This window comes from Anabrus simplex, chromosome 2 (genome assembly GCF_040414725.1).
Source record: "Anabrus simplex isolate iqAnaSimp1 chromosome 2, ASM4041472v1, whole genome shotgun sequence".
Taxonomy (NCBI): Eukaryota; Metazoa; Arthropoda; class Insecta; order Orthoptera; family Tettigoniidae; genus Anabrus; species Anabrus simplex.
In genome coordinates, this window is record NC_090266.1 from 455,256,295 (window position 1) to 455,274,640 (window position 18,346).

An 18,346-nucleotide genomic window follows, 5' to 3' on the forward strand; every position below is an offset into this window, starting at 1 on the left:
GCAGGAGGTATTTCACCTGCTGGCAGATCTACAGTATCGAGTTGTAATTGAACTCCTTCAAGTAGGCCTATCACCTAACTAAGTCGGGATTGCACCTTATAACTTGGGCTCGAAAAGCCATGCTCTACTGGCAATGGGTAAAGGAAGTGGTAATGTCCTATAGTTAACACTCATCTAAAGAAATGAAACTTTTTTCTTTCACAGAAACTAAATGGACTGAATCTAACTATGATTTTCATTGTGAGCTTTTGTGGCACATGTTTCAGTTTTGAAGAATGAGTACTAACGTGTCACTAAATAATGATAAGTAGTTCACCTCATTTGGGGTTACCTAAAAAGTTGCAATGATGATTTTGAGGTATTATCTGCTTTTGTGGTGTCTCCCTTCAAGGTTCAGCAGTAGTCGGCCTGCATATCGGGATTATATTTGCCATCGTAGAAATCTACTGATAAATACGCTCACCATGTTCATCACTGACAGCCCCAAGATTTTCTGAGAAAAAATCTTGGTGGGAGTCCAAGAAGTGAAGTTTTAAAGACATGTTACATCCCATAGCTCGGTATGATTTCAGAAGATCACTCACTATCTCATGATAGTATTCTGATTTATAATATGTAAGAAAACCAGAACAGATATTTTTGAATGATTTCTATGCTGCTTTTTCCAGTGGATTCAACAATTTCTCAAAAAAATTTGAATTCATTAGTAATCATCCTTACGGCCCTATAAATATTCCCTCTGTCAGTTTTGTGTCATTAACTTCGGGAAATTTAGATTTCAAATACACAAATGCAGCAAATCTATTACGTTTGCGAAATTTTTCGCAAGTCCCTGTTTTATATGCAGGGGTGGTAAAAGCACATTTTTAGGATTAACCAGTGGGGTATTTGGCACATTCTTGCGGCCTGGAATCAGATATTCACAATAGGCCATTGTTTATTAATGTAGTAATACTTCCTATTCCCGTTGCCCCATTCACAAAGGAAACAGCATCTAATTTGCAAACCCATTAATTAAGCTATACCTTCAAATATCCACAGATATTCGAGTTATATAATTGTATACTGAATTGTTTCTAACAGTATATTTATGTCTCTTTCCTATCAGTGGCATGCGTCAGAGGTATTGATGGAAATTCATTGTTATTATGTGGAAGTTCAACCTTCAAACCTACTTTCGGCGAGTCTGTGGACAATAGCAACTCGTGCGACTGGTCGCCAAACATTACTACAATAAACTACACCTTTCTTCTATCTTGGTTGAGTAGATTTCAACCTTCGAGTCTGGAAATTAAAACTTCAGTCAGTCCTTTAGGCTACTTTAATAATCTCGAATAAGATCGTTGCGACTTTCTTGTTAAAACGTGAGGTTCTGACTAAAAACTTGCTTCAAATTTTGGATCACTCCCTCGTTTCTTTGTTCTTCAGCTTGAGTTGATTCGGAGTCGAAATTATCACTCTGGGTCATGAAATGTGGATACTTTGTTACAGGATATTCTCCACTATGTAACACAGGCCTCAGTGGAAATCGCAAATTGCGATAGTTAACTGTATTTTGTTTTAGATGTGATTCCTCTTATGTTAATTAAACAGAAATAGCAATTAGTTGAGTGGTCCTTCTGTTCCATCCCAATCATAGGAACTGCAAATGGCATATGATGTGTACCATATATCCATCCAATGAGAAGCCTAACATATGATACTCAGAAAATATTCGGGGTCCAATCTTCAAAATCATCAACTGCACACCCAAAATCAAGTTTATAACACATTTTTACAAATGGTGTGAAATTTTCGGTCTGATTTCACCACAGAAATAGAAAAAATGTCTGGGTTATTTAAACACTTTCTTACCATCTTGAAAGTATTTTGAAAGCTAATTAAACATAAAAATAGTAACAATATACAGCACAAAACACTACTGGTTGACTACAATTTCAATACTGGCTGTCTGCTAACTATAGCAATGCAATATATAAACATTACAACATATTTGACACTCAAATAAACATGCACAATGTTGCCAACCATTCTGAATAAAGTTTTCACATGTGTGAGCGAAACGACCCACATTTAACCGAAAATTCCCAATTTTTGTAACTTGCAAAAATTATAACAGAAGAAACCTAATGTATAGAAGTATATTATTCAAAAGTGACTCCCACAAAAATAAAATAAAAGAAAATAAAACTATGCCTGATAAAAACTATGATGAAATATTTGTATTCACATAAAAAAGTGCACTAGATTCAGCATTCGTTTTTTTTTTTTTTTGTGAAAAATTCATGTTGTCGCGTGTTATACATTATTCCACTACTCTATTACAGTTGAAGAGAGAAACTACTTGTAGGAAATGCAAAAGTGGGATACTAACGAATTATTGTCCTTTATGGCCCTCAAAACAATATTAAGTCAATGGCAGACCCAGTGATCGAAACTGACTAAGCGAGACGGGTGGGGTTGCTGTAAATTTGTATGCAGTAGATGGTGGTTTCAAATCTAAATTATCGTTGCACTGAAACAGTTTTCCCGTAGTTTCCCATGTTCATATCAGAGAAATGCCAGGGATTATCTTAATGAAGGCCACAGCTGCTACCCTATCACTCCTAGCCCCTTCCTGTTCCATCGTCGTTCAAACCTTGGGTATATGAGTTAGTGCGACGTTAAACTAGGCTCATTGATCGGGTCTGGAAATTTTAAAGTGTGACAGAAGATTATGCCACCAGATAAAACCGACACCACGAACGGTATATATCAACTGGGAACACCGACATCTTGTTAATTGTGCTGATGCAAGTGATCATTAAATGAGAAAGAGGCTTAAAGAACCAACATAAAGTGAAAAATTCAGAGACTCTGACCTAGCCGAGGGAGGGATTGAACGATTTTTTTCAATATAATAAGAACTTACACCGTCATTTCCGTACAGTGCATAATTTCGACATGAACCTCGTTTTCATTTGATTAACTGTGACGTGTTAAGTACGTTTATCGTCATCCTGGTGAGTGCTCTACAGAAGATGATCGGTCATAAAGTCGTGTTGCACCGCTTCAGGAGAGAAAACGAACTTTCTTTTGGTTAGGGGTGGACTCAACACACCTGGTGTGTCAGAGATAACACACTGCTCCATTCCAACTGATATTTAATGATTCATCAGGGAAACACATGCACTCAGATTCAGGCTAAAAACTGACCTGCTGTAAGAGCTGATCTCAAGCCAAAAGTCTTCAAACTCGATATACTTAACGGAACAGTGTATTTATATCTGGTGAATCCTCAGAACCTCCGACTCCGAAATAATCCTTGAGGATGTGTGAAAGAACCCAGCAATGTATCCACGGATAGATCAAAATATTATATAATATTTACTTTGTTGTATGGCAATCCCATCAATTCTTTTTTCCTCGTGTTGCGAATGAGAGCAGCACTGTCTGACCGCGCTTTGTCGTGTAACGGTTGTGTCAGAGAAAAGGAAGCGAGTTGATACGAGCGTGACTCGAACTCGCCACCTTCATAACTGAAGCGGAGAACCTTAAACACTCGACCACTGAGCCATAGTCTCTTGCCTGATGGTACCTGGCATGCTAAACTTCTCGTAATATTTTTCGACATTTTCAAAATCGCTTTCTTCGAAAACATTTTGAGAGTTGCGTGCTACTACTTTTCCAGTGTGTTTTTGTGATGTAGTCCTACCAACCTACAAAGTTTAATCAAAATCGGACATCGTGACCTCCCCTTGTAAGATACATCTCGCTTCGTGGATTTTTTAATTCGTAGCTTATCAGGACGAAAATTTGAGGTTAGTTGTGCAGTGATTTAATGTTTTGCGTGTTTTTTAGTAAGTATTATCAAATCGTCACTCAGCATCGGGAAATTTCGGATTATATTATTGAAAACTCTGTTACTGCTTTTTCAAGAATATTTTATAAGTTCAGTCGTGAAATCTAGAGTCGAAATAAATATAATCACGTCGTAACTGCTTTCTTTGTAATTTATATAAGCTAACGTTGATGCGATGTTGTTTAATCATTTGTTATCTGCTGTAAATGATTCAGAATCTCTATGAAGACCAACGCGCATTGTAAAATAAAACAATAGTTTTGCCTCAAATTCTACTCATATTTTAACCCCGGACAAGGTACATTACTAAACGCCCCTCCACATGCATGAGGTTCCTAAGTGTGACGTCACTGCGGAGAACCACTGAACGTTGCTGCCATGTGGTTGTTCCTGACACGGTCAGCATGTGTTAAAACAACAATCTGTCAACGCCACATAATCGAATATAAGTGAACACTTCAAACACGGTTTTCACTAAATATCACTCGTAATCTGCAACTAGACTGGCCAAGGATCGAGAGAACAATTGTTGTTTATGTCACATGATGGCAAATCTACTATGGGATATAGATTTCCTAACAATTTGAAATAGAATATAGAGTTACAAACTTAATCTCTTCCAAATCCGTCCAGGGAGACTACAACTCGTGACAAAACCAAAACTTTGCTATTGAGAGTGTTTCAGTCCTGCCAACTGTACACATAACGAGTCCATGATTCGACATTCCCAAACGAGTAAAATTTGTAAGACTTCCCCGATGTTGACCAAATCATATGGGCTCTCTTTACTCCCTCATACACAGAAATGTTTTCTCATTTCATGTGTCATTGCAAACATCATATGAATATGATTTGATAGTGACATAAAATTAACACGACTGCCTTAGTTTAATATGATATTATATCAGGATACTCCCTACGGTCTATGCTCATCCACAAATTGTTTATAATTGAAAAAATTACTCAGTAACATATCCTGCTGGAAACTGTGAATGGACAATGTAATTAACATTTTTGAAGTAACAGTCTTTCTTAAGTGCAATTGATTTTGTATTTTTCTGAAATGCCAGTGTTTCTAATTGGAATATATTTACAACTCTAATCCCGTCTCTAAATAACCCTTGTTCGACTCTTCCAATATCAAGCAAATAAATAATAAAATAACTAATGTAAAAGGAAAAATTTTGAAAGAACAGTCGAAACTTGCCATGAAGACCTCCATAACACACACACACACACACACACACACACACACACATACATACATACATACATACATACATGCATACATACATACATCTTCATCACAGACTGTTATGCCCCTGGGCGTTCAGTCTGCTATTATCTGTGAATTAACTATGCATCACCACAATTCTCTATTTCCAACTAGCGCTGTGGCCTCGTTTATTTCCGTACCTCCTATTCCTAAATAATAAAAGAACTGAGTCCAACCATCGTCACCATAGTCTCCCTTTATTCCTATTACTCTCCATGACCGAGTCAATATTCTCCTACCGAGCTCGATAGCTGCAGTCGCTGAAGTGCGGCCAGTATCCAGTATTAGGGAAATGGTAGGTTCGAACCCCACTGTCGGCAGCACTGAAAATGGGTTTCCGTGGTTTCCCATTTTCACACCAGGCAAATGTTGGGGCTCTACCTTAATTGAGGCCACGGCCGCTTCCTTCCCACTCCTAGCCCTTCCCTGTCCCATCGTCGCAATAAGACCTATCTGCGTCGGTGCGACGTAAAGCAACTAGCATTATTCTCCTTGGTAAGCTGTCCTCCTTCATTCACCCCACAAGACCCCACTATCGAAGGCGGTTTGTGCGTACAGTTTCATCCATCGAGTTCATTCCGAACTTAGACTCATTACGAGTACCCACCTGCTGTTCTTCCCACCTGTTTGCACCTGCAATAATTCTCGCTACTTCCATGTCCGTTACTTTCCACTTAAGAATAAGATATCCTGAGTCCACCTAGATTTCATTCCCCATCTCTGAGATACTGTGAGTTGTGGCCCTCCTTATGCTCAGGCGGCTAGGACTATACAGTCCAGCAGTGGTCCCTGAATCGTTAGAGAAGAAAGTATATTTCGAACTGTAAGTTCCTTTCTTTGTATTATTATTATTATTATTATTATTATTATTATTATTATTATTATTATTCGCCGTCTCTGTGGTGTAGTGGTTAGCGTGATTAGCTGCCACCCCCGGCGGTCCGGGTTCGATTCCCGGCTCTGCCACGAAATTTGAAAAAGTGGTACGAGGGCTGGAACGGGGTCCACTCAGCCTCGGGAGGTCAACTGAGTAGAGGTGGGTTCGATTCCCACCTCAGCCATCCTGGAAGTGGTTTTCCGTGGTTTCCCACTTCTCCTCCAGGCAAATGCCGGGATGGTACCTAACTTAAGGCCACGGCCGCTTCCTTCCCTCTTCCTTGTCTATTCCCTTCCAATCTTCCCCATCCTCCGCAAGGCCCCTATTCAGCATAGCAGGTGAGGCCGCCTGGGCGAGGTACTGGTCATTCTCCCCAGTTATATCCCCCGACCAAGAGTCTGAAGCTCCAGGACACTGCCCTTGAGGCGGTAGAGGTGGGATCCCTCGCTGAGTCCGAGGGAAAAACCGAACCTGGAGGGTAAACAGATGATGATGATAATTATTATTATTATTATTATTATTATTATTATTATTATTATTATTATTATTATTGAATGAAAGTATGAATGAAAACCTACAACCTGTTTTCCAGTCATTGACCAGTGGGGAGTGTTGCTGGAATGAAAGATGAGAGGAAAAACCGGACTACCCGGAGAAAAACCTGTCCCGCCTCCGCTTTGTCCAGCACAAATCTCACATGGAGTGACCGGGATTTGAACCACGGTATCCAGTGGTGAGAGGCCGACGCGCTGCCGTCTGAGCCACGGAGCCTACTATTATTATTATTATTATTATTATTATTATTATTATTATTATTATTATTATTATGGAATAATAGTTTATTTTCTGATTTTCACCTTGACGGACGAGGTTTCATTACTGCTGATTACTTGACTTCTGTTAACAGAGACGATTCAGTTGTGGATACGGGACCAAATATAACTGTAAACTAATAACACTTTACTGTATTTTTTTTGTATTCATTAGATAAAGAATGACATCAAAATATTCTACCTTCTCAAAGCATTATTTTAAATTTGAGAAGCCACACATGTTGGACGGAACAGCTTTCATGTAACAGTATATGTTTCCCCAGGAATGGTTAGAAATATGCAAGATCGTGCAAGAATATTCGCCCTACGAGCAATATAATATGTGATACAGAGAGCTTTGCACTTTTCTTAATACGTATGGCAGTGGACATGTGTGGCTACTCAAATAGCGATTCAATTACTTTTGCATCGAGCATTGAAATATTTCGCTTTGTTTTCCATTCCAGATGTGCCCATCGTGAGCCTGGAGCTAGGCAGTAACCTTAACGGTAGCACTATCCGGGAAGGGGTGGATGTATACTTCGAGTGTAACATCAAATCGAACCCATGGGTCTACAAAGTCAGTTGGAGACACAATGTAAGTAACTCACCCTACTGTAATTCAAGATATTTACAACTCTAATCCCATCTCTAAATAATCCTTCTCATTCAACTACAACTGCGATCAAGAAAATTTCAAAGATATGAAAGAACTCTGTACTGTAATACTGTAATAACTCGCCTCAAAGGCGAATTTTACGTGTAAAGTTCAAACATCTCGCCTAAAAGCTATACGCTAAATAAATACATAAATAAAACAACTTCATCGCTTTCGTCTAGTTCACACCTTTGGCTACATATAACACTTCAGCATTATAAATGTTTAAATTAAAAGAGTCGGAATCATATTTACTTGAATTTAAATCCCCGGAATGTTTCTTTGAATACAGCGAGCTGTTAGTTGAATACTAATCGGCATTACTGAGTAGGTTGAGTCTTCGTCCTCTTTGCTCAAAGCAACAAGTTAGAATCCCAATCACCGAGCGAGTGGCTGCGCGGTTTGAGTCACGTAGCTGTCAGCTTGCATATGGAAGAGTGTGAGTTCGAACCCCACTGTCGGCAGACCTGAAGATGGTCTTCCATGGTTTCCTATATTCACACCTGACAAATGCTGAGGTTGTACAGTAGACCTTCCGAGGCTGAGTGGACCCCGTTCCAGCCGTCGTACCACTATTCAAAAAAATTGGCAGAGCCGGAAATCGAACCCAGGCCTTGGGAGGTGGCAGCTAATAACACTAACCACTACACCACAGAGGCGGACTAAGTTGATTCTTAAAGCGCTTAATATCAGCCGGCTCCGGTTATTCGGCACAAGTCAAAATATGACTCCAAAAATATTTGCACGCATCGGGTGGGTGCGCAGTTTACCTGTTACAGCGCTAGTATGTCTATTTCTTCAACACTCCTGAGAAAAAGTGAGTAACATTACATTTTTAGAGTTCATCTGTACTTTATAGTTGAAATTACGAGTCTCTTATAAATAAGTTTGTGTTAGCGAGAATGATTGTTGTTACATACAAAAACATTGGCAGGAATGAGGGGATAAAAACGAAGATAAGGATGAATTCGATGGATGAAGCGGTGCGCATAAACCGGCTGCACTTGTGGGGTCATGTGAGGCGAATGGTAGAGTATAGGCTACCCAGGATAATAATAAGTGAGGCATAGTAGCAGAATGTCATAGACACTGACTTTCTACCAAGGCGACCGTGGTTCGAATCCCGACCAATACGTGTGGAGTTTTTGAAATGAAGAATCAAATACAACTGGTTCGACAGTAAATTCAGATATCCCGTGGCTATGATCACGATTTCAACACTTACGTAAAACTACAAGCTTGCTTGCTTGTTTACATTGAGAATAATGAACTCGGCTATGGAGAGTAAGCAAAGCGGAGGGAGATGAAGGCAATGACTTATTTAAAGATAAGAGATGTTGATCAATCGAAGCGACGATGTTAATTACAAATTGAGGATTGTGGAGGCACGTAGTTAATTAATAGAGGCTCGCAGACTAAAAGCTGAAGTGCATAGATGTCTACTATGATGTACGTATGTAGGATGTATAAATAGGAACGTTATACCTATTGAATAAACCTAGAGCTGAATACATAGAAACAAGGTGATTTTCAATTTTGTGGATACGAGAAATATTGATCAACATCCATCCCCATGCGGGATCTCTTGACCTCATCATTCCACATAACTGTGGAAGAGAGATGTTCAGTCCTCAATATGGATTATAAGAAACAGTTTGCGATTATGATATCAGATAATAATTAGCCATGCTATGACAGAATGTGGTCAAGAGTTCAACAATGGACTGAAATCGATTACTGATACTCCCTTGAAGTTTACAAGGTTTGAAAGAGAATGTATCAGTCTAGTGAAGACCAAAGAGAAGGAAAGTGACTTGGAATCCGACGACACTCATCAAAGAAATGGTTGTAGTGAATTCATATTTTTAAACATACAGATCACGGTCATCCTCTTTACGATTTTGTCTCCAGTCTATTATAAATATACTAACCAGAATAAAAACCACAGTCCTACCGGATATATTTCAAATGGACCAAGTACATGAGATCTTGACGTCGATGACCTGAGGTTCTAATATTGACGCTACAACTACCAAGAACCTTTCAGTTACTTTGAAGCCAAAAGTGTGGTAAATATCGACCAAAGCATTTTGTAATGAGGAAATATTTACGTTTAATTAAGTTGTAACCTTTACATACAAAAAACTCAAAAACGGGAAATGATATACATTTTAGAATCTTCTGCCTTTCAGCGTTCCGTCTGCAACCCTCTTTGAATTTACTAAACGCCGCCGCAATCCTCTGTTTGTAGGTAGCTCTGTGGCCTCTTTTAGTTCTATAACTCTTATATTTAAATCATTAGAAACTGAGTCTAACCATCGTCGTCCTGGACCCCTCTACTTCTCTTACCCTCCATAACCGTGCCCATTATTCCCCTAGGTAACCTATCCTCCTCCATTCGACTCACATAACCCCACCACCGAAGCCGGCTTATGCGCACAGCTTCATCAATAGAGTTAATTCCTAACTCAGCCTTTATCTCCTCATCCGTAGTACGAGTTTACTTGCTTGCATTGCAAACATGTCACAGTAAATCAACTCACATATTCATTAAACAACATGTGATTGTCAAGCATTGGAATCACATGATCTTTAATGTATTATTTTCCAGCTGACACATTGTAGCCTAAAATATGTTACTTATTTGTTTCTTTCGTACTGCATCTCTACAACATATTATAGTTAAATTAATAACCTAACAATGAAAATAAAAGGTAAAAACAATAATAGATATAATAATAGATATTATAGAAATGAGTAGTTTTCGAGTGTGGTACCGTCGATTCCCAAGGTGTGGCTCAGAAATCTTCAAAGAAACATACTTATATTGGGGCATTCACTGCCCGTATTAACAGATATGATAATCTTTCAGGTTTCTGTCGTGTCGAAGAAGGAAAACTGCGCGAATTTTTCGCTAAACATAAAGAATTCCCTCGGTTTATTTCATTGACATGGTAAAAACGCAAATGATTTTCATGACTAAAGAAAAGCAATTTGGTAGGATGGTATAATAATTCAAAAAGTTGAAAGTGTCATGTTAAAGACTAATAAATACATTTTTTCCTTCTTCTTATGTATAGAGACTCTGAGAAAGAAAACAGTTTTTCGGTACTTCATGCCACACTTCGGCGTTTCTATTGTCAAACAATAGCAGGTGCTTTTACACTAAATCGCTGAGGACTCCATGTGAGAAACGCTCTAAAACTTTTTTCCCAAGTATTCCTGAGATTCCTGGAAATACTCCGGCTCTTCATTACCTTTTAGCCAATTGTTTAGGGCTATGTGACCCTTCAGGTGAAAATTCCACCTGCATTTCGAAGCCAGAAGGATATCCACTGTGATTCACGGCTCCTAAATGCTCAATAAATATCATCCTAACTTACTAAAATAACTGCGCGACTGCAGTTTATAACAGGCTCGGTTCATTCGGAAAGACGTGATTTCGACTCCCTTTCAGACATACGATACCGGGCGAGTTGACCGTGCGGTGAGGGGCGAGCCGCTTTGAGCTTGCGTCTGGGAGATAATGGGTTCGAAACCCATTGTCGACAGCCCTGAAGATGGTTTTCCGTGGTTTTCCATTTTCACACCAGGCAAATTCTGGAGCTGTACCTTAATTAAGGTCACGGCCGCTTCCTTTCCAGTCCTAGTCCTTTCCTATCCCATCGTCGCCATAAGACCTATCTGTGTCGGTGTGTCGTAAAGCAAATTGTAAAAATAAAAAACGATAAATTTAGGAGCGGTATTTCCACTTCTGAAGAGGCACATGGCCCTGGGAACCACTCAGCCCACTGCAAGTACCAGGTTAATTCCTGGGAGCAAAAGCTAACCACTATATCCCACTTGGCACCGAGGTTATAGATAGTGGAAGCCTTTGCCTTCCACTCCCCCAGGGGTCGTCATAGCCTGCATGGAGATGACTTTTCTTTATCCTCTCCCTAAGGAAGTTACAACCCCATAAGCAGACTTCAGGACAAAGAATTAACTCACTCCCGATTGTGGGAATTACGTGCCGAATATCGTGATTGCGTAACGAATTTATAGTCGCGGAGTGTTAAATCAAGGGCGTCGACTGGTAGAAATTATCTAGTTCGTGCACGTTCTCTGGATATATTGTTTCCTTTAAGCCACTCTTGCATGTATTTACAGAAATAAATCAAAATGAAGTTCCAGAAGATAAATGGAGTCGAGAAATCAGCGACCCGTGGAATCCTTGTGCTCGGAAATCTGGGCATCACTTCGTTATTTGCCGTATAATGGGATGTAGGGTTAAGTAATAAATCAGACACGAACATCTCTATTATTTACATCACTTGCTTTATAACCTCGCCGGGGATTCTAGAGCTGTATTATATATGAAGGAAACTTGAAGGTGTGGAATTGGGTGGGCGATCACCTCGCAACGTGTTGTTAAATCTTATTGGCACAATGTAAATACAGTTTTGAGAGGTTATATGAGGCAAACTCAGACCTAAGTTATAACACTCCAGGGAAAATTTAAAACTCATAACAAAAGCTGGTCTATTTTTAGCAGTGGTAATGAAACAATGGAGTTCGTAACCCATGGGAAATGAAATGAAATGAAATGAAATGAAATGGCGTAAGGCTTTTAGTGCCGGGAGTGTCCGAGGACAAGTTCGGCTCGCCAGACGCAGGTCTTTCGATATGACGCCCGTAGGCGAATTGCGTGTCGTGATGAGGATGAAATGATGTTGAACACGACACATACAACCAATCCCCGTGCCAGCAAAAATTAACCAATTATGGTTAAAATTCCCGACCCTGTCGGGAATCGAACCCGGGATCCCTGTGACCAAAGGCCAGCACGCTAACCATTTAGCCATCGGGCCGGACATGGGAAACATATACTGTCCCAGAAGAAGCCGGATTCATTAATCAGTTGGATACACTACCAATAACGGATGATGAATAGATTCGAAAGTGTACGGCTCCTTGGCTCAGTGGTCACCATAGTGGCCTTCACTTCAAATGGTCCTAGGCTCGATGCCCAGTCGGGACGGGGATTTTAACCACGTATGATTAATTCCTCTCGCTTGAGAAATTTGGTGTTTGTGTTCGTCTTAATACACACCTATTCATATAAACATCACACCACGTCACACCACACTACCAACCACCACAGAGACACACAATAATAAATACATCTCTCCACATAATGTAGGGTTGGTGTCAGGAAAGGCATCCGGCCGCAAAACAGTTCAAAGTCCGCATTTAGTGCGGTCCCCAAAATAACTTTAAAAATTCATCTAACACGCCGCGCAGCTACAGTACTTCCTGCGTCTTTAAAAATTCAAGGGAGAAGAAAGTTTCTTTTTTTTTTTTTTTTTGCTAGTTGCTTTACGTCGCACCGACACAGATAGGTCTTATGGTGACGATGGGACAGGAGAGGGCTAGGAGTGGGAAGGAAGCGACCGTGGCCTTAATCAAGGTACAGCCCCAGCATTAGCCTGGTGTGAAAATGGGAAACCACGGAAAACCATTTTCAGGGCTGCCGACAGTGGGGTTCGAACCTACTATCTCCCGAATAATGGATACTGGCCGCACTTAAGCGACTGCAGCTATCAAGCTCAGTAGGAGGAGAAGAATGTAACAGAATCCAAAGAACGTAAGTACTTTAAAATACCGAACATTTTAAATAGCATTAACTTGAAATTTCCAAATAGATATTATTACTGTATTATTATTATTATTATTATTATTATTATTATTATTATTATTATTATTATTATCGAAAAAAGAGAAGACGATTACAAAGTTACGTTGAAATCTGTGTTGTCCATAAATGTGAATTAGCAGAGGCAATTGATTCACTCAGCATACTAGTTGCTGTTAAGGACCTGGTTTAGGAAGTGCCTCGTGACTTAAAATATATGCTATATGCTATCCATGGACGTGTGAGAAGGCCAGACATAATGACTGTTAAATGTCGCCGTTGAACTAGATATAACCACACATTTGATTAGTTCAGTAGCTTACAAGGGAAATATCGAAACTTATCATGTCGGAAACCACCTGTCATTTTGATGGTTGACTCCAAATGTTGTAAGAAGAACACATGCTACAAATGAGCAGCTCTTTTCCTCTGCAACATCCAAAAATCGAAGTTGGAATCCTTGATATCACACAAGTAACGTAGCGCGGTTGGACTTCGGCGCGGGAGAGCCGTGCGGTGTGCGATCAGCTGAGCCGGCGAAGCGGAGTCTTTTGGTACCTGTGTTTTAAAGACAAATACTTTGGTGGAAGGATGGAAGTAATGCTGAAATGACTGGCAGTGATGGAATGTTGGAAACACAAGTCTTTTGTCACCAAGCACAGTGAATGCACACTTCCTCGCATATTTTATATTTCGTTCCCAGTTAGTACTTACCGGACCGTACAAACTCGGCAGGTCGCTCTGTTAAGTATTTCCCATTAAACCAGAAATATTTTTTCATGTTCCGGGATCTTTGGGATGAGAACTGAAAATGAATTGAAGAATAGTATATCTGTGGAAAAGTTTAATATTAACGTCTTGACGAAACATCATAACCTCCGACAATCCACAGTATAATGATTTCCACTGTCGGAAGAGGAAGAACTTGTCCAGGGGTTGGATTTTCCGGTAGTGCGGGCAGGAATTTGAAGTTACTCGATGATTTTTCCTAGTGAAATGTCATGAAGACAAGCTGTATCAGTATATGTTGTCCAGGAGTCAAAAATCAAAGCACAGCTGGTCCCTGAATACGGGAAGAAGATTTTTGTAAACCACTGGCTTAACTTTCATTTCCAGTTTTCCCATATTTATAGCTGTGGCAATAATATGATTAGCTTTAAACATACTTTTTTTCAAAACTATTGGGCAGAAGTCTCTTGCAGGCTCCTGAAACACAATAAATACCATTTTAACAACAGGTAACCGTCCATGCTGATCCTAGGCATCTATATATATAAAATAAGAGTTTTGTCTATACATTGCTCAGAATTTGAAAATAATGGTATTTCTGTATCGGTCATGTCCATAGTAACAAGAAAATGCACTTTTTACATTTCCGTAATTTCTGTCTGTCTGTCTGTCTGTCTGTCTGTCTGTCTGTCTGTCTGTCTGTCTGTCTGTCTGTCTGTCTGTCTGTCTGTCTGTCTGTCTGTCTGTATGTACACTTATCACGAGAAAACGGTTGAAGAGAATTTAATGAAAATCGGTATGTGAAGTCAGGGTATGAGCCTCTACAATCTGGGCTATAAATCATTTTACTCGCGCTGAGTGAAATGGTAGTTTAGGGGAAGGCCTAAAATTGAATTCTCAACTATTTATGCTATTAGTGGTCTAATGAAAATCGGTATGTGAAGTCGGGGGATGAGCCTCTACAATCTAGGCTATAAAACATTTTACTCACGCTGACTGAAATGGTAGTTTAGGGGAAGGCCTAAAATTGAATTCTCAACTATTTATGCTATTAGTGGTCGTATTTTAAAGAAAATGGGTATGCAAAGTTGGGGAATAAATTGCTACAATCTAGGCTGTCAATGATTGTATTCACTCTTAGAAAAATGGTTGTTTAGGGGAAGGCCTAAAATTTAATTCTCAAATATTGTTGTTATTAGTAGTCCTATCGTGACGAAAATCGGTATACAAAGTCAGGAAATAAGTCGCTATAGTCTAAGCTGTAAGTTATTTTATTCACGCTGAGTGAAATGGTACTTTAGGGGAAGGCCTAAAATGTAATTCCCAAATATTTCTTATTAGAGGTATAATCGATGAATGCTACATAACTAAGGTTATACAGTATTAAATTTCCTATTATTCATGTCTCATACATTGTTACCGTACTGGCTGTGATCACAAAGATATTCATGAATTTGGAGTTTTGTTACTACAGTAAGTCCGTATCAGCGCCGAGTAACGAGAAAATGGGTAAACAGTATTTGATGAAAATCGGTATGTAAAGTCGGAGAATAAGAAACTACAGTTTACGGTATAAAATATTTTACAAATCACAGAGTCGAAAGAAAACTAAATGTGTAGGCCTACAATATAGAAAGCTCATAACATTGATCAACAATAACATTACATTGACCATTGTTTGTCGTGATGTGCTTTGTGTCTTCTATTGCCCCTCATCTCCGGTAGATAGGATTACTGCTGCGTACAGAGTATTTTTTATTTGATTTACGTCGCACCGACATAGATTGGTTTTATGGCGATGATGGGATAGGAAAGGACTAGGAGTGCCTTAGGCCTTAATTAAGGTATAGGCCCAGCATTTGACTGGTGTGAAAGTGGAAAACCACTGAATACCATCTTCAGCGCTGCCGACAATGGGGTTCGAATGCACTATCTCTCGGATGCAAGCTCACAGCTGCGCACCGCTAACCACACGGTCAACTCGCCCAGTCGTACAGAGTGTAACAGCCTGCCTGAATATTGATGGGAAGTAATTGGGGAGTTAGATAACGTTCTTCTTTAGCATTCCATTTCCCTGGTTTATAAATTTTCTGATACTACTGGTACGTAACACACTGGATCATCATAGCATTTGGGCTATTCAATCCCTACTCTGAGGCACTGATTGGAATGAACAGTGTGCATATTTAGCGGAATAATGGCAGATGAGTGTTCATGGCAATCTGCGACCTGGTCATCCCAGCTCTGGAAATTTGGACTATTAGATTGGCACCGCAATCTAATCGCAGCACTGTTCGTTAAAAGTGATAAATCGTGCGGCTTTCCATTTGATCGAGTATTTTATATGATAGCATTGCTTTTAATCGCTACATTCATACTTACGTTTTTGTAATGACCTATGTTGATTTCAGTTAGGAAAACCACAAAGTCAGTCTTTCTGAGAATCCCGTAGCGAAGCGCGGGTACATCAGCTAGTTATAATACATAAGTGAGTTCGTGCACTAATAGACTGTGCTACAGTGTGAGTGTGTCTTTCACCAAGAAAAGAAAGGTCCATTTCGACCGCGTTTTTCGCTCAAATCCACACTGACCCGTGGATACCAGGAGGTATAGTTAATAAATCGCTCTTTAGCTTTGTTCATAAATTCCTTCGCTGCTTTGTGAGTTTCTTATAAATTATATAGACAGAATCGTGAAACAAAAATTAGTAATATTCCTTCTTTTAGTTCTTTGTTGCTGTTTTTTTTTCTTGAATCAATCGATCCGAGCATGAGGTGCGTAAAAATCACTCTTCATAGGCGAAGTCCTTACAATATATCCAGAGCTCACAGTCACAAATCTTCATCATTAACATTTATTTTCTGCTTTTCTAGTCTACTGAAAGGGAGAATAAAACTTTCCATATACATATCGTCGCTTCACCGGTAAAAGGTTGTAATCCACAAAGCTCTTCCTATCGATTATTCTCCTTAAGACTGGCCACGCCTCCCAGCCACATATGATTATGCAGTCCATCAGAACAAATTTTGTTGTGTTCATTTCCCTATGCCCACGTGTAAAGGAAAATTAACCTTACTGTACCGTACTATACGAATGTATGCTTGCATTACGTATTTACGCACTCCTATTGTATAATGCATGTTAGGTTCATTTTCGGTTACTCGCCGGCATAGGAAAACGAACACAATGGACACTGTTCTGATGGGCTGCATATCCATACGTGGCTGGGAGGCGTGACCAGTCTTAAGGAGAATAATCGATAGGAAGAGCTTTGTGGATTACAACCTTTTACCGGTGAAGCGACGATATGTATCTTCCAGTTTGATTTTCCACCTGATTTTCCATATGTAAAGCAGACGTTCCGATGTAACCAAGCGAAAGTGACTTCGAACGTTTGTAAGTGACCACGGTTTCTTGCCACCTTCAAATCACACAGCTGTTTCGTTATAAGCATTGTTAATAGTGGTGTCCTCTAAGTTTCTTTTCTGGATTAGGAATACAACTGAAACCCGATGACTTACAGGGAGATAGACTTGTTGCATTCATGTTGGAGACTCGGTTCTTCACCATCGCTCTCACTACCGTTACTGTTCTCATTTGTATCAAGAGACGTCTCTATAAATCGATTAATGCCTGTTTGATTACTGTCAATTGAATCAATTATAAACTGACCCATTTCTTCTTCTTTTGAATGTATTTCTCCCGTGGAAGGAAAATATTTTGGCCTATCGCAGAAGTAACTCAAAGCAAAAGGTAACACGTGAAGAGGATTTAATACCTCTCCCTGTAAGGAACACATTGCGACTATTCTCTTGTAATTTAAACAACCCTCGAAATAGCTACAGCGTATTGTTTTCTGTTAACAAAAACACCCCCTCCCCCCTCCCCGAAGATTGTTCACTGGCGAACATTTAAATAGTAATAGTAATGTTGGAAGACCCCAGATGAGATGGGTGGATGGCATCGGTCCTCAGAATAGTTATAATACTTCCTATTAAACTAATATAATAGAATTGACTCTGCCCATCCAACCAGTTGCAGTCATGTAATTTATATGAGTGTAATTTGGTCGTAGATTTGTCAATCTTCCAGTTCAAAGCCGCAGCTCATTTTATGCATGTGGTCTTTTTACACCATGGAATCAACCATCAAAATGAGAGGTGGATTCCGACAAGACAATTTTCGATGCTGGTACTTCCCTTGTTAGATGCTGGTTTTCCATCTTGACGGGTAATGCTCGAATCTCAGACGACTCCAGGTTGAAAAGTTCACTTGAAAGGTCACTTTGCATCGCGAAATACATTCGACCTAGAACTCCGGGCCAAAATCCAAAATAATCGAAGATGGCTCGAGCCACCCAGAAGTGACTGAGACAGGCCTAACTGAGGAAACATTTGTTCATTTTGGTGAATGTCTATCTTCTGAGTCCAATCAGTGTATTGCCATACGGTGTACGGTATTCAGAAACAATCGCAAGGG

The 18,346-nt window shown here is 39.7% G+C and overlaps 1 protein-coding gene across 1 annotated transcript in view; it reads left to right on the forward strand.

Annotated features, from left to right (window-relative positions):
- The window catches only part of LOC136863575 (uncharacterized), a 633,079-nt gene that overhangs the window by 362,186 nt on the left and 252,547 nt on the right, over nucleotides 1-18,346 (forward strand). Inside the window, exon 3 of the mRNA XM_067139956.2 lies at nucleotides 7,274-7,404. Within this exon, the coding sequence (XP_066996057.2) occupies nucleotides 7,274-7,404 (131 nt within the window). The remainder of the gene's footprint in view (nucleotides 1-7,273; nucleotides 7,405-18,346) is intronic.